Source organism: Platalea leucorodia (assembly GCF_965183815.1).
Source record: "Platalea leucorodia genome assembly, chromosome: 2".
Taxonomy (NCBI): Eukaryota; Metazoa; Chordata; class Aves; order Pelecaniformes; family Threskiornithidae; genus Platalea; species Platalea leucorodia.
In genome coordinates, this window is record NC_138824.1 from 68,049,976 (window position 1) to 68,074,728 (window position 24,753).

General features: G+C 41.3%; 1 protein-coding gene across 1 annotated transcript in view; it reads right to left on the minus strand.

The window, feature by feature from the left end:
- LOC309600996 (pinopsin-like) overlaps positions 1 to 24,753 on the minus strand; it is a gene marked incomplete at both ends in the record, with an annotated part of 86,016 nt that overhangs the window by 8,926 nt on the left and 52,337 nt on the right. Inside the window, one exon of the mRNA XM_082333737.1 lies at positions 16,026 to 16,259. Coding sequence (XP_082189863.1) covers positions 16,026 to 16,259 — 234 coding nt within the window. The remainder of the gene's footprint in view (positions 1 to 16,025; positions 16,260 to 24,753) is intronic.

Consider the following 24,753-nt stretch of genomic DNA (forward strand, 5'->3'; position numbering starts at 1 on the left):
GCTGTCTTGACAGTGGTATGAACCCATCGAAGAACAGCTAGACAAGTGAGGGAGGAGCCAGCCTTTTGCTATAATCACACCTGCCACCTTCTTCTGCAGGAAACTGCACTTGTAGTGATGATTAAGTAGTGGCTTACTGGGGGACTGCTTCATCAATCAGTATGAACAGTCCACTAACACTTGTGGTTTGGCTGGACTTCTATTCTAGCTCTCCTAGCATCTTGATCTTTCCAGGGTGAGAAGTGGATAATTTGATTGTTTCATCCGAATAGCATGGATTTATCTGCTGCACCCCAAAACCTACCAATGTCCACTCCATACATGTATCTTTCCTTATTTTTAATGTTTAGATTCTACTTTCTTACAGTTGTAAGTTACTACAGATAGAGCACTTCAAAGAAATCACTGCACTTTTGTGGAAGTTAAGTACAGCCTGACCCCTGAGCTTCATGCCTTGATACCAAAGGCAAGTTAGAAGTGCATGCCCTGTTACTTCTTTTTCCTAAAAATATGCTAATATTCAAGTAAATGCTTATTAAGTTTGATGGAAATGCTAATTGAATATATTAAAATGACAGGGAACTAACTCTAATGCAGTAACATAGTGGTTTTTTTTTCCCTGGAGCGAGAGTAGCCACCACAGAACTGGCAGCCCAAGTAGGTTGTGACAAATCACAGGCGGAGGCATTGCTAGTGTGATTGCTGAATTCTTAAAAATTATTAAAGAAAGGGGTCCAGGGGAAGGAAGGAGAAGAGACAAGGAATGATGAAGCACAGCAAGGAAGCAGAAAGAAACAGCTAGAAAGATGTACCATACCAGATGCAAAGGCAGAACTGCTGCTTTTTTCCTAATAGTAACTTAATTGGTTTTGGCTGTTTGTTTTCTCATTTTTTTCTGCACATTTGGAGAGGAACCCAACTCATCTGTTGGTCCTCATCTTGCTGCTGTCAGGTTTAGTCTGGTGGCACGTGATCTTAAAATGAAGAATTAAGGTAGAGTCATGAACAGGAATTGACTTCTGCTGAGGCTCAGCTTCTTTGTAAACACGTGAATCCCACAAATTAAACTGAGAAAAGACTAATGCCAGCAGAGTTTTGGGGTTCCACTGCTACACTCTGAACAACCTCCTCCATGTGCTTATAGCCATCTGTATGATACCTGAAATAAGAAAACCCATTTCCTCTGGTGACCTGTTTCTCCGCATAGACAAATACAAACTGAATACCCTCTTGGTTACAGGATGCTGACAGATAAGGGATAATTACTGTAGCAACAACTCCTTATATGCTTGTGAGAGGACTCCCGAGGGGTTCAGGAGGGCAGGGGATAGACATCACAGCTGCCTTGGTTTTGTAGAAGCAGCCAGAGGGGAAAATTGCTACCAGTGCTGACTCCAGGCTGTGTCAGCTGCTGTTAATTGCCTTGTTCCCAGACAGTTGCCTGACTGCAACTGAGCTTCCTGATTAAAATATTTTGCTGGCCCACCTTCTAAACAGTGGGGTTTTTCCACCCTCAGTCCTGGAGTGCTGATGCATGTGGTGTACTGGCTATGTCCTGCACTGTTGCTACCATGTGCAGCAGGTATGTCTCCTGTGCAGGTGAGGTTCTTGGCGGGGTGAGGGGGGGATGCAAGAGGTTTGGGGGATTCTGGGTTGTCTTGTATAAAACTAGAAGACTTTTTTTTTTTTCTTTTAAGCATAGTTTAGTCATTCGTATAGCAGTTCAAGGAAGCGTAACATGAACATGCCTGAAGAAGCTAGAGTTCATGACTTGTGAGTTGTCTGATGTTTTGTAGACTAGGTGGCATTCCTGATCCAAAGTATCTATGCCTTGGATTAAGACAAGGACAGCAGGAAGAATTTTTGGCAAGTTAAGGCAGGAAATGTGAGATGTGTCTCTTGTGCAAGCTAAAAGTGCCTGAGGTTTACCCCTAGGCCCAGCCTTCCTGCCCATGAGGCACATGAGCCAGGAGGCTCATATAAGGCGCTATATCCTGAGCACAATGAGGACAGATGTATGGGCAGATGACCAGGAAGGAAAGGTGGGGAAAGTTCTGCTTTGGGCCTGTTTCTGAGCCTGTTATTTCAGAAAAGAGGACAGGAGGATTTGCTGAAGCTTCCTACTGGATCAAGCAACATTATTTTTCTTCCCTACCACTATTCCTCTCTGGAGGTGTTGGGTTGTTTTTCAGTTACTTGTTTTCTTCTATACAAATGAATTATAAGCTATCTGATGATCCTAATTTAGACTTTACAAATGCATGGGGCTGAATGTAGCTATCAGGCCATTAGGCATTTTAATGAGCAGCTGGAGCATCCCAAGAACAGTGGAGATGAGAAGAAAACAAATCAATAAGCTGTTACCAAAGTAATACTAACAAAGTTGTTCTATGGTAGAAGAGCAGGGAAAGCAGAAAAAAAAGAGCATACACCGATGTCTGAGAAACATTACCTTATTTTCATGGATATAGCATACTACTCAGATAATCCTTGATCACTTAAAAGTACTCTTTTTAGATAAGTCCTCATGACGTATGCTCTCATATAAAGTGAGAGATCAAAGCTGGAGGGATCATAAAGTGGGGATAGCTATTTTGTTAGAGGAAACAGAGAGAAACTTTTCTTTACCCATACTTCAATGTAACCAGCATGGCTGCTGAATTTCAAAGGGATTGGCTGTGCACAGGAAAGCACAATATTAACAATGCTACTGTGTCTTTAATGGCCATTGGTTTAAGACAGCACTGTTGCTTTCAGTGGTGTTTATCACTGCAGGAAAAAAAGACCAATTGTCATATTTATCTCATACATGCTCTTCCCTGGCCTTAAACAGAGCTACTAAAACCCATACAGTATACCAAAGGGGCAGCATATGTGCAGTTAATTCCTCCTACCTAAAAGAAACTTAAGAAGAGTTTCCTAAAGCAATGTGAGGAACAAGAACAGGCAAAGAACTTCAGTGAATAGCAACAAAATGGATCCTGCCTCTATTTCCTCTTCCCATTTCATTAAGTCAGAATTGTTTAGGGTTTTGCAGTGTGATTGATGGATCCTGACTGACAGAGGCAGCAGCAAATTTACCAGTCCCTACAGTAACATTTTACTTCATGATGAGAAATGAAGGGTCTATTACTACTGTAATATGGGATGAGTGACTCCAGATCATTTTGAAATAACTCCCGTTTTGCTGAAAGTTCAAAGCATAACAATATGAGAAGTATTTTGACACTTGAAAAATGTATGTGTTTATATAGTCAGAGTCAATATGCTGTTCTGCCTACCCAGTTTCTTCTTGTATTTTCAGTTCTTCACCCATGGACTCTGGATCAGCCCACAAAGATTAAAAGAAACACTCCAGCTGACTGTGATGGGTTTATGCTGATATATTCCTGCCCCAATTCTGCTATGACTAAAGTACATTAATAAATACTTGTAGAAATGTGATCTTATTGTGTTCTTTTTTGCTGTGGGTTATGAGCTGCCTATCCTTGGCTATGAGTGTAATGCATGTTTAGGGAAAACAGTTCTTCCAGATGTTCCTTACAGAGTTTCACTTAGGCTGAGACCAAGAACACCGCACAAGGAAATACAAAGCCGTATTTTCCTGAGGTTATTTTTGTAGTATGATACCATTGGCTGTCTTCCCTTGTGAAGGGAAGGGCCTTTTTGCTTGAGGGTGGGTCACTATCTTACGTTCTGCTAACAGTCATGCACACAAAAAAATTCCAGCAGCTCTTTGGCATTTTCCCTACTGAGTCTTCCTCAGCACTATCTTTCATTCTGCCTCTGGCTAAAACACAGGTTCTTACGAGCCCTCCCTTCCCCCAGATTCCCATACCACCTGCCCTGTTGCTACAGCTTCTGTTGTCCAACATGATCTTTCCATCAGTTGCTGGGGATGACATACTGGAGGTGCTCTGATATGGGAATGCTGAAAGAACCTTTTAATTACCAGATACACATCCTGCTGCTGGATGAGGGCTGTTGTTACAGAGCTTACAGTGCTCTTCAGGCAATGAGAGCTGCAGTGTGGTAAGTGGTGGGTATTAGGGATGGGAACCAAGTCTTTCCAGTTTTTTATCTTTATTTTGGTTTGCAGCCAATTAGGTATTGGTTTTACCCAAGACAGAATTAGAAATTATTGAGGGTGGTTTGATTTGTGACTGTGTTGTAGTAGCAGTTGTTTGGTTTTATGTATAAGTAATGCAACAACAGAACCAATTGGGTTGAGAAATCAGAATTTCTGTTGTGATGGAATTTTTAATTCTTCTATAACTTCTTTCTTATCTCGGACAAAACCAAAACAAATTATCAAAAAATTCCAGACAAAGCCTTGGATTGTCAAAATATCCAATTACAGGTAGATGCCTTCAAGGAATTATAGTTCAGCTTCATTCTGCCTGTTCCCCTATAAACTAGATCTCTTGACTGGGCTACATTTCACTGCATGTCCTCCCCTAGCTGAGCCACCGCTGTTCCTGCACTGGTGCATGGGGATGCAGTCTGGTAAGCGAGCTTGATCTGCCTGGTTGAAGGATAGTGTTTTTCACTGAAGATATATTTTTACAGGAATCAAGGTGTAGAAGCTTAGGCATGGAGGTCTGGCCTGAAATGGGATGTCTTGTCCTTATTTTTTTCCCTGCTAAAAATAAAATTGGCAAAATTAACAGCTTCTAATTTTGCAGAAACTACATTTTGCACCACGAAAATGCTTTAATGGGAAACTGCCTAACAAGTTACGAAATTGCCTAGTTTTTGTTTTATAACTCGTATAGAAATCCATTGATTTTGATGTTGGTCATCACTGAAAGAGAAGGCAGTGAAGGTGAAAAGGAAGACAAGTTACATATGTTTTTGGTTAACCTTTGAATCCTACTTGTAGTGTATTTCTATTGGCCTAAAGGCAGCATACACAGAAGTCTTATAAAGCCCTGGGTGAGTTTTAAGGTCTTGAGTAAGTATTTCCCCTAAAGGGATAAAATATTACATCTGAAGCAAGGTCATCCAGAAAGTACTTGGTATACAATAGTTGTATCCTGTATAATTGACACCTGCATATTTCTATACACCCATTTCTGAAAATCTGGTCCTAATTTAGAGTAAAGGAATTTAAGAAGTCCCTGTAGAGCTGATGTTCTTGTTTTCAGTTCAGATTCTGAAGATAACAACAATCAAGAGATTTAAGCACTGCAAACAAAACAGAAACAAGAAATAACTCCTAATGCATTGAAGTGTTGGTCCTCTACTAACATCCAGTGAACTCCTAAGAAGTTGTTTCCCAGGTGAAATACACAGTCCCAAGCATGATTACCAAAAGGGTTATGATTTGAATAATTGGTTTTTTCATTTGAATTTTTCATAATTTCAGAAAGCTAAAAGAGATATTACAAGGAAAAATAGAAGAGGAAAGCACTGTGAAGCCAACGTGTCATTCACCAGGGTGTTGCTTTTGCCATCGCATGCCCATGCCACAAGAGTGGCCCATTGCTTATAAAGCAAGGCAATGCAACTAATGAAAGATAGGACTGCTTTTGCTATGACTACACAATAGTGATGACAACTGGGCATATTCTTGGTCACAGGCATTTACACAGTATCAATAGCACTGACTACTTTTGAGCATGAGATTATGTATAGCAAACAGTAGTACTAAAGATGTTTGTAATTGTGTTTAGATTTGACATCGAGACGATAGCATAGAATTGAATATTTTCAGTTGGAAGGGACCTACAATGATCATCTAGTCCAGCTGCCTGATCACTTCAGGGCTGACCAAAAGTTAAAACGTATTATTAAGGGCATTGTCCAAATGCCTTTTAAACACTGTCAGGCATGGGGCATCAACCATGTCTCTAGGAAGCCTGTTCCAGTGTTTGACCACCCTCTCAGTAAAGAAATGTTTCCTAATATCTAGTCTGATCCTCCCCTCATGCAGCTTTGAACCATTCCCACACATCCTGTCACTGAATACCAGAGAGAAGAGATCAGCAAAGATGAAGAGCATAGGTCACTGGAGGAAATGAAAAGAATTAAACCAGTTCGGCCTAGCAATATGGAGATAGGAGGTGATCTGTTTGTGGTGTCCCAGTATGAAGAGAACACAACTACCAAAGAAGAAGGGCTCTTTGAGAAAATCAGGAATAAAGGTTTATAAACTGGCTACAAATAAATTTAGTTTGAAAGCAGTTACTATGCTAAACATCAGAGGAACAAAGCTCTGCAACACCTTCTACTTCAAAAGACAAGGAACCTCGAATTTGTTTTCATTTGGACATTGTCAAATTTCTGAATTGCATTAAATGATGCAGTTTATAATGAAAAGGGATTTATTCTAATGAATTACAGGCCCAGTATAGTTTTATGTTGTATTTTCCATACTGTGGCAACCATTATTTCCTTGAGTACAGCAGCTTTTTCCCCCTGAAAGAAGGACATCATGATTAAATCATAAAATAAAGTTCTACAGATTTGAATTAGACTCACTATGCAAGTTCATGAGGTTTTGATCCTCAAATTTCTCCTGCTGTAAAACTAGGATATATTTATCTGCTTTACAAGGATACTGAGGATTAAATCAATTAACAATATTTGTTTAGAAGAGGTTACATAAATGCCGAAAAATATTCTCTGACTAGGAAATCTCATTTTGTTTTTCTCTCCATCCACCTAATCTGAAATTATTGTTGCTTGAATTGTTAGCTGGATACATGACTGCAAAGATATACCTGGTAGACATAGTAAAACTCTGAGAAGTAATGTCAACTGACACAAAATGTACAAAAACATCCTGCTCTGGAGAAAATTTTAGTATTATGCCACTGCCACATCACTAGAGATTATTCAGTGATTGAACAGGAGAGCAAAATGAGAGGTTCTATTACCTCCAGGGTTACACTTACTTTTTCAAATCTTTTTCATCATCTGTTGAATTTGGTTGTCCTCATAAAGGAAATAAATTCTTTGTTTGTATAATCTGTTGCATTTCATTAAAGATTCTGTTTCCTTCAGCTGACCTATGCCTGCATTCAGCTTTGAAATGGTAAGTTGCAGCAAATACATAGCTGGAGACCTATCTGTAAAATGTGGACATATTATAGAAAAGCAGAAGCATTAGAATTAAAACAGGGAATTCTGAGGCTAAATTAATGCTTGATCTTAGGCAGACCAAGGCACGGGCTAAAATTCAGTCTGATCCCTGACCTGGCATTGCAGCTGAGATCACTGCAACAGAAGGTCCTGTAACATCTGTTCAGTGCAGCTTGGCAATGCTATTCTGAAAAGCAGCATAAGTTCAGTCTACCTGTAGATCCTGTTCGTCTTTGGAGGACCTTAACTGTCCACACCAAACTTGGAAATCAGTTCAGAAAAAGAAACCAAAATGCCAAGTGCTTATACTCAACTTCTAGATCACACTGAAGCAATGGCAAGTGAGAAACAGCACAGTCATTAATACCTTATCCTTTTTTTTTCCTGCATTTCTCTTAGCATTGACTGAGCTCTTCACCATCCATACTCTTCCTTGAGGACAGATATACATGTGAAGACAGCAAAGATATACTGCTTTGATTGAGTTTCTGCTGGTATATACTTGCAAGAGCGAACAGGATACCAAGGGTTCTTGCTTATAAGAATCTTAACACCTTTTTTTTAGCTGTGAATATACCACATTCCTTGCTTCTGTAGTAATCTCTGGATACTGGAAACTTCCATTTATCTCTCAATCTGTCCTGCAGGTTTAATGTTACAGGTGGAAGTATATGAAAAATAGCTGATTGTAAATGGTGTCCTGAAGCTCCCAACACAACTATAGGCTGATCACGATAGGAAAGTGCAAACAATTTGACTGAAGCTGTTTTCCCTGTACTGGAGAAAAGTTGAGATGTGTAGCCCTACAAATTCTTGGAATCCTTAAAAAGCTTGTTGTTTTATTGCCTTTTGGATAGTGACAGTGGTTTTAGAGGTCAAATATTTTCCTACAGATATTTCCCTGCTAGCCCTCAAACAGGTAGCAATGTTAATCTCCTGTCATTCAATCACCGCTAGGGTTTCCCTGTCTCTGCAATGACCCTTTCTATTGACCAGCTGTAGAAAGTAGCTGGTCAATAGAAAGGTGACTATGGTCTATAGCTGGTCTATAGTAAGTAAGTGTGACTATGACCCTTTCTATTGACCAGCATCACCTGCAAGGTTGTCAGGAAACAGTTGAGGCAACGGTCTCACTTTTCTAAGCTAATTTCAATGAAAATGCACCACAGTGGATGTGACCTCTTAAGCTGAGATTCAACTACATTTTTTTTTTGAAAGTTGACTTACCCAAACAGATCAACATGTTTACCTGCATCATGCCTAGGGGCCTATTCTAAATGACACTGATCACTCAAACCTCTGAAGAAATAGGTTAGTGATCCGAGTTTACAGTATATGTGGAAGAGACAAGAAAAGGCCTAATAAGTGTGTTATATGACAAGATTACTTTCTACATCATAGAATGATAGAATGGTTTGGATTGGAAAGGACCTTTAAAGATTACCTAGTCTAATTCCCCTGCCATGGACAGGAACATCTTTCACTAGCTCAAGTTGCTCAAAGCCCTGTCCAACCTGGCATCAAACAATTCCAATGACAGGGCATCCACAACTTCTCTGGGCAATCTGTTCCAGTGTCTCACCACTCTCATCATAAAAAAATTCCTTCCTTACATCCAATATAAATCTACCTTCTTCCAGTTTAAAACCGTTGCCCCTTGTCCTGTCACTACAGACCCTGGTAAAGAGTCTCTATCCATCTTTCTTATAAACCCCCTTTATATACTGAAAGACCACAACAAGGTCTTCCCAGAGCCTTCTCTTCTCCAGGCTGAACACCAAATCTCTCAGCCTTTCTTCAGCGGAGAAGTGTTCCAGCCTTCTGACCATTTTTGTGGCCCTCATGTCTGTCTTATGGTGGGGCCCCCACAGCTGAACACAGTACTCCAGGTGGGGTCTCACGAGAGAAGAGGGGGGGAGAATCAACTCCCTTAACCTGCTAGCCACGCTTCTTTTGCTGCAGCCTAGGATACGACTGCCTTTCTGGGCTGCAAGAACACATTGCTGGCTCATGTCCAGTTTTTCATCCACCAGTATCCTCAAGTCCTTCTCCACAGTGCTGCTCTCAATCCCTTCATCCCTATTCCATATTGATACTGGTGATTGCCCCAACCCAGGTGCAGGACCTTGCACTTGGCCTTGTTGAACTTCATAACATTCGCACAGGCCCACTCCTCAAGCCTGTCAAGGTCCCTCTGGATGGCATCCCAGATATTGCAAGTCATTATATAGTCCAAAATACATGTGCTTATCCTGTGTTTTTGTTCATTCATGTGTATTAGTTTCCAATTTTATTTAATATTTTGCTTGCATGAGAGGTAGCTTGACTGCCTGCTTCCTCCTTTTGCCCTGGGTCTAAAGAAGCGAGTCCTAAACCCTTCTGTGTTGTGGAAGCCAGTCCAGCCCCCAGAGAGCATCCACGTGGCAGGCGGGACAAGGCTGAGCTCATGTCAACATACTCAGCAAGGTTGTACCAAGGATGTAGCCTGGGGCAGCATGAAGGCTGGCTGGGGCTGCTTGGGACCCTAGTTAAATGCCCATGTTATTTGTGTGAACTGATCGTTTTGTCGTGAGCTGCGAGAGAAATTCCTAAAGTAATTTTGAACTCACTCTGTAAAATGCAGTTATACCTTATGACAGCAGCAAAGGTGCCCTTGAGACCTTTCTTCTCTTTGCCCCTCAACTTTGAAAAGTCATAACACTGCATATTGGGAGAGAAATAAAGTCAAAACATTTCTGAACTGTACTATAATATTGCACTTTTAGTGTAGTGTATTCTGCACTAAGAGATCATTTTGACTTGGCCCATTTTCATCTTAAGATCTCGGGTGTGCAATTCTATTTGGACAAAAGTTCTCACCATTTCCAGATGACTGAAAAAGTAATGCAGCATCACTTCTTTATGCTGGCTATTATTTACTCAAAGTCAGTCCAGCTACCAGTGAAGAGATGAAAAAACAGATCATGAGTATTAACATCTACATGAGTTTTAATGAAAAATTATAACAACTTATGATAATAAATCTTATGGTAAGCCCACGAACCTCTAGAGAGTCATGAACTAAACAAATGGGGTCTCTTTTCAGGACTTAATAGGTGTGTTCCAATTTGTGCATAAAATGAGGCTTGACACAATTGTCCCTGCATTGTATACTGTCTTTCCAGATCTGTAGTTTTGTGTCCTCATGCAGCTAAAATATTTTAGTTTTCTAAGTGAGAAAATGAGCAGCTTATAAACAAAAAACCAGCATTAACTTATCCACATACTCCTGCAGCTTTAAAAATGAAACATTACCTTTTGTTGGAAATACTGAAAACTGCACAATGCCACATGAAAATTGACTGTGAAAATACAGCTGTTATACAGCCAGATGGGAAATGTTAAGGTTATTATTATTTTTTTGATGACTATCATGTGTAGCTCTTTCCCAAAGTGCATATGCATTTCTCCCTGCTCAGTGCATAAGATAAGATCAAGAAGGACTGAAAAGGGTTGCTAAAAAACTGTATATAAGGCACAGACATATTATCATTAAAGAAAGAAGGACTCCTTGTTCCTCGTCTGGCAGCAGGGAAGTTCCAGGAAGGCCCTGGAAAAGGGGGTTGGCATGGGTAGCGACCCACTTGGTGAGAGGCAGGTGGTGGTGGTACAGCTTCCCAAGGACCACTGCAGCCATAGCATGCCTGGGGGTGTCTGACTTGTGATCTGAGGCAGCACCAGTTCTCTGGATGGTGTGCTATCGGGCATCCTACTGTAGGAAAATAATATGAAAATGCCTTTCCTTTTACTCACAGTTCTAACCTGCTGGGGAAACATGACGTCCCTGCTGGGTTAACTCCTGCTTATCGCACATCTGATTCCAACACCGTTCCCTGGCTTCTTCACAGCCTTTCCATAGAGGCTCTCAGTTTGGGCACAGGTGGCTATTTTACCTGGTGTGCATGAACAATGAAGATAAACCTGAAGACAATTCAATATGTGAGCAGTCCCACTGTAGCATCGGGGCTGTGTACCTGAGTAAGTGCTCACTCGTGAGAAGCATGGTTGCACATGCTGGGCTCAGGTCTCACTGGGGAATGGTCTTAAGTACATTATTATTATTTGAATCTCATTGTCCACCAGAAGAAAAAAAAAAAAAAAAACAAACAAAAAACCACAGACCAGAAGTCTCTGCAGTTGGCTTAGTTTGTTCTTTCTTTCTTTCTTTCTATTTAATTTCTCCTTCACCCAGCCCTCCCTCAATACATGATAAATTTGGAAAGGTCACAGTATTATTTATTTTCAAATAAGTGTGTATATTCTGTTCAGCATCATTTCTCCAAATCCTTGGGGATAATGACAGGGTCAGCTTCTCTTTTTATAAGTGCAATGATTTTAATACAAGAAGACAGAGAGTAGAAATCAAACTGCTAATCAGGGACTTCAACTCACATCTAATACATCCCTTCCCTCACACTCTCCCTCCTTACTTTTGCTTAGAGGCACTTTCTGACACCAGAAATAGCACATTGCTGATCACAGGGTTTAGGTGGGCTTTTTTCCTAATTGTAATATGCAGTACTAGATGTGATAGTCTGAGTTTCAGTAGTCCAAGGAGCCTTAGGTGTGCTACCTGAGCGACTAAATGTGTGGAAGCCCATGAGCTGCAGTGGAGCAAGGCTATTTTACATCAAAAAAGGTTGTGATTTATAATATCTGATCAGTGGCTTCCAAATGATTGGTTCTGTAGATCTTTGAGAGATAAAGGTTTAATTTGACTTAAATTTGGCTGACAGTAGCAATGCAGCAAATGTCTGTTTTCTCTCAATGATAACCTGAAGTTATGTGAAACAGCAAGTGCAGATTCAGTCAATCTCACTGTGTCTCATCGACAACCATACCGTCTCAAGCACTCATTATTCATATCTTGACTTCTGTATCAATAAAAAATGAACTTCTGATACATAAGATAAGGTTAACCTCAAAAGCTGCCACACCATTGTTATCCAGCTAATGATCCCTGGCTCTCAGTGCAGTATGTCCTCACGTACATTTACACCAGCCAGAAAGCTCTTCCATGTCAGGGTCCCTGTGCCTTTTTATGGAATACATGAAAGCAAGATGCCCCAAGTGATCGTCTCCACAACAGCAAGCCCATAGCTACAGGGAAGCTCCATATCTTTCAGGTGAATGCTTAATACCTGCTTGCATGTAATTCCTGAAAGAGCAGGTTTCTGTCAGCACCGCCATGGTGAAAGGAAGGTAGTTGAAGCTGTCATTAAAAATCTGTTTGGGGTGGCTGCATGGGTGGAAGTTTGAAGAGAGGCAATGTGAACTTGACAGGGAGCTGTGATGGGAGTAAAAGACACTGAGAAAGGTAAGAGAAGATGAAACAGAAAATCTGCACAACTACATTAACTGTACAACTATAAAGGACTGATGCACTGAAAGCCTAAGCATGCTGACCCTGCCCAGCTTGCTCCAGCAACTGGAGGTAGCAGTGTCAGCCCAGTTGGCATGGTACTTGGCTGTGTGCTGCATTTTTGGGGGGCCTGTCCTTTGGGGAGGGCTACCCCAGGCACACAGGGCTGTGTTGCCAAAGGCTAAACGAGCTATCCATAGTGAGAGAACAGGGAAAGCGGAGCCTCCTTCTCTACTGTCTCTCCCAGCTTCCCCCCAAGCATCACTTGGTCTCAGGCAGTTTACTGCTTTACAGCTTTGTTAACGAAGCTTAATGTCTGCCTGGCATGATATCGGCCCAGCAACAGTCGAGCTTAAATGGTGCATCTCTCTCCTCCTGGAGGAGAGCAGAGGAAGGAGAGCGGCATGCCCCACGCCATCCTGCCTGAGGGAGTCCCTGCGACTGGAAAGAAATTCACCGTTTCTCCCAGCGTTTTATCGCCTCAGGTCAGTGCAGAAGGCAACGGCAAAGACAAAACTTTTTCTGTGGTGTTCCTGGACCATGAAAGTGACTCAGGGCCTGCTTGAGAGTTAATTTAAAGGTGTGCTCTGCAGGAAGAGTTTTAAGGCTGACTCAGAGACTGGTGGTTCCATGATATTCCACACTGATTTATGATAGCTGGAATCTAACACCACAGCTGCAGTCAGCCAATGCTGCTTTGCAATCTTTGGGACAAGTACCAAAGCAAAAAGGTTAGCTTATGCACAGAGAACTAAAAATTAAGCCATATGTTCTCAGTGTATTTATAAGACGCAGGAGTAAATAGCCTACTGTGGCATCTTGAATCTGTAAAGAGAGGACCGTGAAAAATGCAGGCCAGCTGATTTCTGTGTTGGGAGGCACCAGCCTCCTGTGACAATTCTCAGCTAAGCATGAAGCCCAGAAAAGCTGAGTGCCAGGAAGAAGACAGCTTTTCCTGAGGTGTTAAATTTACAAAAAAGAATGAGAACAACTACAGAGTAGCTGAGGTGCTGTGAACGCTGGTGATGCATCGGATGAGGGTGTTACTATTGTTCCTGTTCTGAAAGGAAGGGGAACAGACGGAGGCATGTGTTTCACCCTTTTTGAGTGAAGCTCATTCCTCAGTGTCAGATAATTTTTTTTTTTTACTCTTAATACACAGTGGTACAGCAGATGAGAGCTGCAGGTTAATGCTAGGCATTACCTATTACTTTGGTTTTATGACAGTGAAAAGTATTTACCCCAAATCTGACTGAGCTCCTTTTCAGGAGTGATTTTTGTCATGATTTCTGCAACAATAAGGAAGCCAGCTATGAAAAAAACCCAACCCATAGAGCGACTACCAACTGGCAACTAATGATCCACCCTCTGAGACTGATTTGACTTTGCCCCCTTGCATTTGTTTGTTCAATGGAGGCAGCTGTGGAACAGTAGGCAGTGGGAAACAAATGAAATGTTCTCAGTGTTCAAAGAGACAAATCTAATACCTTGGTCTCACATGGGACTGGAGATGAAGGAAGGACATTTAAGAAACTGTTTCCAGTTCCCTGCTGTGGTGCTCCTGAATTGTTGCACAGCCTTTCCAGTTCCTGCTGCTAAGAAACTGCTTGCCTTGCCTCAAAACTGTCCTAGCAGAATCTTCCCCTTGTAGACAGATCATCCCACACTGATCTTTCCTTATAAGAGATGATAAACTGGATCCAAGGTAAACCTCGTATTGAGAAACAAGTTAAGCATTCAGAAGTATTTCCTTTATAGCTGAAAGAGACAGCTACTGCTGTGCAAGTGTGATGTGCAAGCACCCTGGTTTTATTCTTGCTAATCAACTTTTTCTCAACAGTGAGCCTTTGCTTTTTGCCTCAGCATACCCACAGCACTGTGACTGTCTCATAAGCCTTTGATGCTGCAGAATACACAGTTCTCAATAACTGCTTGGAGCACTCGGAGAATATAAAAACATCCTGAATTGTGTGTATATCTGTGGATGCCAGGTTGTCAACACAGGTAATTGTTCATGTGATTCTGTTCTCGAGACAATATGGAGGCACTCAAGGCTCTGTACTGCGTTAATGTGTTTTAGGACCCATATCTTTCCCCCGGTTTCCATACTCTTGCTATTTGGGATGTGCTCCATGTGTAAAGACAATGCCAAAATGTATTTGAGATCTCTGTTATAGGCTGCTCCAGTAATCACAGCATGGTCAGATGATCTCATAGAAGTCAAGGACCTCAGTCAAAGTTCTCAGAGAATAAAGAAGCAAGACAGATGCTGCTGTTGAGAAGTTTCCATAAGAATTGTAAAAGGTAAAGGGAGGGAGAAAAAGTTACTGTTTTTTTGCTTCAGCATTAGCACTTTTCAAATGGAGTTCTGTGTCTTTTCCAACATCAGCTCAAACTAGACTTTGGAAATGAAGTCCTAGCCTTGGGGGAGGCACTAGTACTTTTCCCTTCTGATTTCAATGAGGTTTCATGGCTTGCCTGAGATCTTTCCCTCAAACTCCAGGAGTAGACTCATTCCTTGTTTAAGAACTTTACGTTAGATGAACCAGACCAAGAATTATCTCAGGCTGTGGAAAAATTGGAATATTTTTCGTTGTTATATTCAGCTTTTCCCTCTTCTAGGCTCCATAATAAATACAATGCTGCTGTTGATAAATACAAGGTAGGCTCCAGCATACACTAAGCAAGAAAGGATAAAGGGGGTTTATTTGCTTTATAATACTATAATGAACATAATGAAGAAAGGAAATTGAGAACAACATCTAACATGTAATGTAATCAAAAAGATAAGGCACTTTCATAAACTATATGTGTTTTCCAAATTTCTTACTTGAAAAACGCTCTTAAAACTTCCAGATCTGCCATTATCAAACTTTAGAATCAGAGTTGTCAACACAGAAATATTAGCAAGTTCACTTTTGTGTACTGAAAATGCTATTTACAGGAATGAGGGACCTGAACTGGATCTAGGCATTTTAGAAGTGTTAGAATTGGCCTTGGTCCTTATGAGACAAAATTCATTATCTATTTTGGCATGTATCTGAGCTGGGAATTTAACACAAAGGATGTAGAAGTCCACAAAAACCGTAATTGCAATGACCATTTTTTTCCAACGGGATTTGTCATGAAAATGGTATTTACAAATGGTCTCCTCCTTTATACTGTTTTCAAGGTCATGAAAACCCTTCCTCTTCTTGTTCCTCTTTTCTCTCCCTCCATGACTCCCAAATGTTTGAGTATTCTTCTTGTAAATAAAAGCCGATACCTTTGGTAACTCTGCAGCATATAAATTAACGCCCAGTGTGTCCTCAGAAGAACACAAGCAATTTCAATAAGCAAACGTTTATCTGTTCTTCCTATCCAGCAATATATTATGTTGACTGCAAACACTTCCACCCCAAGACTCCAGTGATATTGTTTGGACAAGCCTTGAATGGCCTTCTCCCAAAGACACATCTATAGGACTGGTAGTCACAGTGGTCAAGAATGCCTGACAGACCCTGGAGAAAATACAATTTAAAAATAATATATGTCTTACCTGCTTATTCATAAGTATGTAGATAATGGGATTGCAAACAGTGCTGCTTTTTGCTAGGATGGAAGGTATGATGCTTGCAACTGGAGTCACCACACCTGGCTTACCAAATGTTGCAAGTAATGCTATAACTCCATAGGGAATCCAGCACACGAGATAACAGATAACTGTAGTGATCACCATGAACAGTACGTGGTATTCTCTTTTGCGGGCAGCGTTCTTGTGGATTTTTCCAACCTAGAGGAAGGTGAAAAAAAGATAGAATGTAAGAAGCTGAGCTGTTGGACTGATTGCTTTAACAGCCTGGGACTATTCGTCTTGGATCAGCAATGATAATCAACATGTAGTTCCAAAAGCAAAACAAACACAAACCCAAAAGTGAGCGAATGCAGTGGGAAGACTTTCGTTGTCTCCACCAGCCACCAGGGGAAGCCCTGCAGACATCGTGCTTCATGCAAGCATAAACCAGAGTCCCAGTGGAGGCTGGAGCAAAAGCAGAAAGGTGATGAAGTTAGCATCTAGTCCTTATTAGCTGGTAGGTCATCTCCAGTTGCTTTTCAGGTATCGTATTTTGTATAATTGTACAATGTTTTCACTCAAGTTATTCCAGTACATAGGACTTGCTTGAGATGGAGAAGCATTATGAAGCGCAAGTGAACCAGCAGAAGCATTTTCTGTTCGGAGTGTGGAAACAGCAGAGCAACACTAGGACTGTGCTTAGTACCTCTGTCCTTGGATGTTTTCAAGGCTTGGCTAGACAGAGCCTCAGCTGGCCTGGTGTAGTGTTGGCAATGGTGACGTTCGGAGTCAGAAACTAGAGAAGCCTTGCAAACAACATTTTATGAAGTTTTAAGCAGTAGGAGTTATCCTTTCTACACTATTTCTTCCAGGTAGTTTACCATTTTGATAAAAGGGCCTCACTCCTGATAATAATCAAAACCAGGTTTTTTGTGCTCTTAAAAAGCGTGCCAAATACTGACATAGTTCAGCTATTGTATTGGGTTTTTTGGGGAAATGGTGTAGAACTGGGTAAACAGGAAATGCAGATTTAAATGATCCATTTCAAAGTGATGGTACAACAGCCCATCTTGCTATCATGAACTTAGCAGCAGTTACAGTCTGCGGGCAAAACCAACTCTGTTGTGGAAGTATTTAAAGCATAATATGTGCTTCAAAATGTACTCTTCTTTGATCTGTTCTGGACTGAAGCATCATGCCCTTTTGGAGTCTAGAGCTCTAAGATGGAGGTTAAACGGTAAAATAACAGCCCATTTTTATTTTTCTTAGGAAACATTCAAAAATATTAACACCAGAATAGCAAGGCTGGTCTCCCTAAGCATCTTTGCAGCCAACAGGGAAAAGCAAACTGCAAGGAGGCTAGGTTTGGAGCCAGTCTCTCTCCACTGACTCTAGATGGAGCCTCAGCACACTGGTCTCCTGAGGTTACGGTTAATTCCTCAACTTCCCCCCAGCGTGTGTTTAGCAAACCCAGATGTGCCAGCAGGATTTCAGGAAGTATTCAAATGTTTAAAGTATATTGATTGAGCCTTGTACTCAGCCAAATGTAATTTATGTCCACTTTAAGATCTTTTTGCCTCCTGAACGCGGTACTTGAGAGTAAACTGCACCCAAAGGAACTAAGCCCCTGTAAAGCTACAAACATAAATAAGCAAAAAGCCAGCTCCCTGGAATGCAATGCATCCAAACTTTACCTAACACACAAAAAAGAGTTGGAAACGAATGGGTTTAAGCTGAGCAGGAGAACACTGATGTGCACAATTCTGTAAATGAATAGAACACAGTTAAAGGTGGAAGCCACTAATCACCCGAGTCAAATGTCATCTCCTGTTGCCTGGTGTACAACTTGCACATGCTAATGCAGTGGAAATAGTCAGAGCTTTACCTACCTCTTTGTAGTGTGGGTGCTTTTGCATAACATATGTGTTTATGTATCAGACTGCAAGTTAAAAACATATATAGTAACTGGGTAAGTACATATGGAAAGCAAAATAATATGGTGACAATGTTTGTTTTCAGTTAATTATGATTCTAGCCTTCTAGAGTGGTTGATTCTATTTGGAATTTCAGTAGAAATGTTCCTGTTGAAAGTAAATAAAACACACATCAACTTGGTCTGCTAAAAAATAACAAGTATTTTTCCTGTGTAGTCTTCCAATGATTTTCTGCAAAAAGGCAATTACAAAAAAATTCCATCCTTTCTGAAAACACTGGGGACTATTCTTTTTTTTGCAAGAACAGAACTTGTTTATCTCATAATTACTTTAGCTTGAGAAAAAGGATTAATAATAGATAATGGTCCAATCCTGTATTGCTTATTTGAACTACATTTTTCATGACTAATGGGAATTTTCTCTGACTGAAGAATCCAGGATCCCATGTTAGCTGCAGCTACTTTACAAGTTTAATATTAACTGAGGAATGCAAAGCCCCAAGCTAGCCATCGCATCCACAGCTAAAGATCTTCAATAAAGACAGAGGCACCAGTCAGCACATTTTCCCTCCGTGTTTAGATAATATCTCTGTCCTGAAGAGTTTGCAAGAGTTTACCCTCTGCACAGAAAAAATACAGATCAGAAAGAAGGGAAGGAAAGATGTGTGAAACTGAAGTGACTATGGCTGTGATTTCGGTATGTAGCCTTCTATTTTCACATCTTTAGCTTGTTTGCTTAGGAAGGGAAGCCTACATTGTCACTGTGTCTGCATCAATATGTTAATAAATCTGTCTGTCTGTTGGTCCCAATATCTTCCTTGTAAATTTGATTGAGGTTTTGAAACTTATTAGGTGGACAGAGGTCTTTCTTTGACACTGAGTTCTTCACATGTCACTAAAGCAGAAGGACCCCTTATTAATGTTCTCATCAAGAAGAAAAATGCAACGTGAAAAGAACTCAAATTAGACAACAGAGAATCCACTCTAGTTTAAGTTCTGTTTTGATTTTTTTTTGTATTTTTTCCTCTCATCTTGCTCTTCTGATAATTAAAAAGGAGAAAGCTCTGATCACAGCTGTTCCTGAAATAGGACATTCATAATGTGTCCCCAGTGTCTATTAAGAGTGACCTTCCGCTGCAGTCTTCTATAATTGAGTTTAAAAACTCATTTGTCATGAGACAAACCTATTGGAAAGCAAACTTAGTTAGCTGTCATGCTCATAGAGTCTTTCACTTCCATGTTTACACCAACGCAGGCAATTGTTTTGATTTTTACGTGCCTCATATTATAATCCTATAATATGATTTACTTACAGTCCAGATCCTGGGAACGAGCAAATTAGAACTTCAGGGTTTTTGTGAAAGTACTTTATTTTTTTCAAAAGTACATTTCTGTTCTCACTGTTGCAGAGAAAAGATTAAAAGTACAGAATTGCAGTAAGAAATGTGAGCAATGGACCAGAAGTGGGGAAGGATCATAAAGTATGTCCTTCCTTAATGCTCTAAATCCCAGGTGACCTGGATGTCCCAGCTTTCCAGAGAGAACAAGGATGGTATGATGAGTCCAAAGGACAAGTGACCTCTAGGCATCCCTTGTAATGAACCCCACATGTACTTGATGCTTCTCTCGATTTTCGTTTGATGTCCAGAGCTGCTGTAGCTGTTAACTGTATTTTATGCTTAGGTAACTCATCTGCTTCCTCAGTGTCAGTAATCTCACTTTTCCTTGGTGTTCTGGCTGCCAGAAAATTGCAGCACCAAAGGTACTGTTTTAATTAGATATGCCCGAGGATGGAGACGGCATGCCGATGGTTTGCTTGGCTTGATGCACAGGACACATGAGGTGCTGGAGTTGTGCTTGCACAACTGAAGGGGTGGGAGAAGAGTCGTATTGCTTGGTGCCTCTGAGCACGCTGCCAGGCTGTTGTGTGACTGTCCTTCCCCTAGCCTTGTGCCACGTCTTGGAAAACAGATATGAACTGTATGATCTTGTTTGCTATGCTCCTTCCATCTCTCCAAGTCACTTCAGCCCAAACACAGCTGCTCTGATAGTGGTGAAGGCAAGCAGCAGAGTCTCAGGGTGGTTGTCGTATCACCCTGACACATTCTGGGATATGTTAACGATGCAAGCAATGCCAGAGGATTTTGAGAAGTGTTAAACTGCTCTCTAGGAAGTGCCCCCAGGGTTTTGTTTTTGAAACCATATACTATATTTATGTACACACTCTTGGTTTCATTGTCTTTGCAGCTTCGCAGCCTACCTTTAGAAGGTGTTATCTTTAAAAGTTCTCTGTTTATAGGTGCTGCAAGGCCTCCAGCAAAATATAGCTCAAGTTCATGTAACCTACAGAAAAATTACAGATTTGCAGGTGAAAAAGCAGTAGACAATTTAACACTAAAATTATTCTCTTTCTTATTTTAAAACTACTGGACAATTTAACGCAATTGCTACACTGTATTTTCAGTAGTCAAATGCAAGTGCCTACCAGAAAGGCCTAGCATCTGGACAGCCAGCTGATAGAAGAGCATCGGATGGTGATGAGAAAAAATAGATTCAAATAATGTTCTAGAACAGCTGAGTTTGTAAAGCCCAATCTAAATGTGAAGATATAGGGTATATATAATATACATTTAAAATACATAGAAGATCTAAACCACATCTTAAAAATGACACAAGAAATACTTGTTCATTGGGATCAAAAGCTGTTTATTTAGGATGGCTGGAAAACACATCTTTGCTGTAAACTCAGCTGTTTTCTCTGGGACAAAGGCCATCTCCTGCCTGATTTGGGACTCCTGTTCTAATGTAGGGAAAGCATTATATTTAAAGAAAATAAGAGCATTGGGAGGGGGTGGTTGTTGAGGTTTTTTAATGAGAAAATGGTGTGTCTCCCCTACTTTCATCCTGGGAAGTAGCAAAAGTGTTTTGTTTTTTCAGAACTCAGCCGCAGGCAGCAACAGGCAAGCTTGTCTAATCTCAGGCAGAGTAAGACTGACACAATTAGCTCTCGCCTGGATTTGCCCTGTAGCCAAGCTGCATCTCGCATACATACCCAATACTCCCTTTCACTCTCCTTCTCCACTTAATCTGACACGCGAGTTAGACACCACTAGTTAGATGACTACAGCAGTGTGCTGAGCAGATGCAGTAGATGCGACAGACCACAGAGCGTGGGAGATGCCACAGGGGTATTCAGTGAGGAGGATGGCAGTGGTAGAAATGTCCTCAAAAGGGGCACGAGTGACGCCTTGCTTGGTTGGCCTCAAAAGCTGCATACCCTCCCAGCTGACAAGGTGTAGCAGATACATCGCTCACCAAGTGATGGACTGCAGTGCTATTTCATGCACCGGAAAAGAAGAAACTGGGGAGCTCTGGGCAGAGCATGGAAAATTTCAAGAGCGCTGGTCTAAGTCTGGAGGGGTCATAAACCACTGAAAAGGGGAGCTTACAGTAGGAAATGGAGGGGGTTAGTAAAAAGGGATGCAAACAGCTTTTGCTGTAACTGTGGAGCTTGTTAGGTTGGAGGTTCAGGAAAAGGACCCCAAATATCTGCCGTGGCAGGTATTTTGCCAGGAACCTCAGGGAACAGCCTCCAACTGGGTGTAGGCAAACGTGTGGGCATGTCACAACAGGGACCTGGGGAAAAGTCATGACCTAGAGGAAGCTTGGCTTCCTCAAAAGAGAACGGGTCTGTCCTTTTCCTTGCAGATGGCTAACGAGCACCTTTCAAACACATGAACACTGTTGTACAATGGTATGGGAAAGAATAATAATATGGCTATGGGCCATATAAAATGATTTTAGAGTAACAGGTTCTGGTTACCTGGTATAGGCATACAGGGGGTCAGTCCACACCTCACTGCTGCCAAGTCAACCACTCCAGTCAGCCTGTCGCTGGAGGGAGCAGCCAGGTGGCAACCAGAGCTGAGCCCACGGGCTTTTTCAGGCTAAACGCTGGAGCTTTCCAGCCCAGACAAAACAGGGCAGCAGCTCCCTGCCTCCGGGGAGGAGGTTTACTGCTTTTAATATTTTCCTTAGACACCACGTGGCTCCATATGGGAGAAGAGCCCTGGGCAGTGCTCTGCCCAAGGGGACAACCTGCCCCCTCCTGTGCCCCAGAGCCAAGAGTTTGACCTACTGCAGCCCCTGCTCTGCTCCCTCTAGATTTAGCTGGCCATGAGTTGTGGGAGCAAGGGAGTACTGGTGGCACTTCACCTGCTCAGAAGGCAGCACAGGCACCAGGAAAGACCTGAGGGATGGTTGTATACAGAGGGGTGTTTCTGCATCTTGCAGGCAGCTGCAAGGCCCACAGTGCCAGAGACACATATCCAGGTCACCCCTGTAAGGCATTAACATGTACAACTGTGCATACTCCCTTCATTCATGGGGAAGCTGGTTTTTTTATATATGTATAAGGCAAGGGAGTTGGGCTAAAATTAGCTATTAAGAAGAGAAGGCTTCAGTGAGAAGATCTAAGCTGATTGTTTTAATGAATTCCCCTGCGTTTTCTTTTTCGCATTTACCCTAGTCTCTCCTCCTTACCTAATGTAGTTATGTGCTTTCTCTCACAAAACATTTCCTTTGTATTTTAACAGCTCCCAGTCATTTTCAGTTGTGAACATCTTGAAAGGTTATGAAGAATATATGGCATCCCACTCATCTAACCACTAGATGGAGAGACGATACAGTAAGAATCCAGCATCCAGAGCCACGTCAAGTTGGGGACGTGTACATCATAGCATCTTAAAAATCAGGGGGGCTGTTTATGCGTTTTGTCCTTCAAGTCAGTGTGTCTTTCTCCAACTATTTATTAAGATGGAAAATAATAGCAGTTATTATACTCTGTGCACCTAAATAGTGGATGCCGTAATCGTCCTTTATCTAGCCCACTCTAAACAAGCAATATGGAAACAGGGTGCAAAGTGCTTTTTTTATCACAGCTGATGCATTATTCTTGGATCTGTCTTTGTATATTTTACACTCAAATAGCCATGTTTTCTTCACTACTTCAGAACTGCACAGGAAAGACAAGGCTATTTATGAGCAGCAGTGTTTGTTGCCAGCCTCTTTAAGTGTCAGTTGTAAGTGCTTGTTTTGACATGATTAAATATTCAACAGTACTACCAAAACCAGAGACAAATGAAATATTCATAATCATCTGAGGGAAGCCTGCCAATCTTTGAACATTTAGTCTACTACAATTTCTTGAAATTAACAGAATGGAGCTAGGCTTTGTAATGTAAAAGCTGCGGTAGAGGAAAAAGCTAGAAAAAGATCATTCTTCTTCCTTCATGAACGAGTCAAGTAAGACAGCCTTCTCTGTTATGTTTCTAACAAAAGGAAATTAGAACTGCTCTCCATTTATTGGTATGAATAATCCTCTACCAAACCCAGGAGTGTCTCAAACCAAGCAGTGATTCAAATATGAGTTATGATGAGCTTTCTCCTCTCCCATCTCTATGGATTCTATCCTCAAGCAAAACCAAGGAAAAAAGCAAAAAAAAACCCCTAAAGCATGAAAAGCTTTAAAAAGCTGTAGGAAACGGAAGCTCCAAGTAATCTACTTTTCAGCGTGGGCTACCCCAGAACTGATACTTTATGGATTAACACTAAGATAGATGAAATACTTTGTTGTTTAAGATAGACAACCATGGGAAAAGAGGGCTTACTCGCTTAAAAATAAATGCCTTCTTTTTCAGCATTTAGGTGGCTAAGTTCAAAACAAGAGTGAATACTGAAGAGGTGTACAGTGTCTGTGGAAGCAGGGACTAAAGAGAAACATCTGCTTTGGGTCATCTTAGAATCCAATGGCCCCTGACTCTACAAAGCGTTTACACTTATACGTTTACTGACTGAACTGAGATGTAAGCATGCACGTGAGCATTTTGCTCAGTTGGGGCCACATAATCAATTAACAGCAAAAATACAGAAGGTGGAAGCCATAAAATTACACAAGGGGCTTTACAGTTGATTATTTTAATGTCATTATTAAGTTTGGGAATTGAAGTCCATAGGAAGGATATTTTATCAGCTGAAGTCTGGCTTTATTGGGAATTTTTGTTGTTGAAATAGTCGTCTTAATGCCTCAAGGTGAAACGAAGCTATGCTTTAAATACAAAACTTAGGGCTTTGTACACTGCCCTTGAAGCATAACTGTTCTTGCTTCTAATATCAGTGAAGTTCTATTGTGGACTTAAGGAACACTATAATCCTCTTAGTTGCAGGATTTTTTCACTGCACTAGCTAAAGGGCTTTTAGCAGCAATTTGACTTACACAGTGAATACATTCCCATGCACTAAACAAGCAGCTCATGGTGTCACTTCCATCATATACAACTCATGTTTTATCCTGACCTTCTTTCCTCACTGTGGATTTTCTAGCATCAGTGGGCATGAGAAAATTAACAGTGTATTATGCACAGCTATCATTTGGTTTGCATTAACAGTTTGGTTTTAGAAAAAGAAGTACATTAGATACCCACACCTTCCCCAAGTGGGGGCTATCTTCTTTCTCTCTATAGCTACAGACGTACCCAGAAAGGACAATGGCTACAAAAACATGAGCGTGGGCTTCCCATGCACTGAGTTAGCAGGACACTAGTCAATTCCAGTGCAAGAGATGAGCATGCACTGCACTTGGCCGTGAGTAACAAGCTCAGCCTGCCTGTGAGTCAGCCTGTGCCCTGGGCTCAGCACCAGGCTAACACAGACGTGTGAGGTCTGGAGCTGCCTTGCATCCCACCAAGCTGGAGTACAGGCAAAGTGTGCCTGCCCCTACAG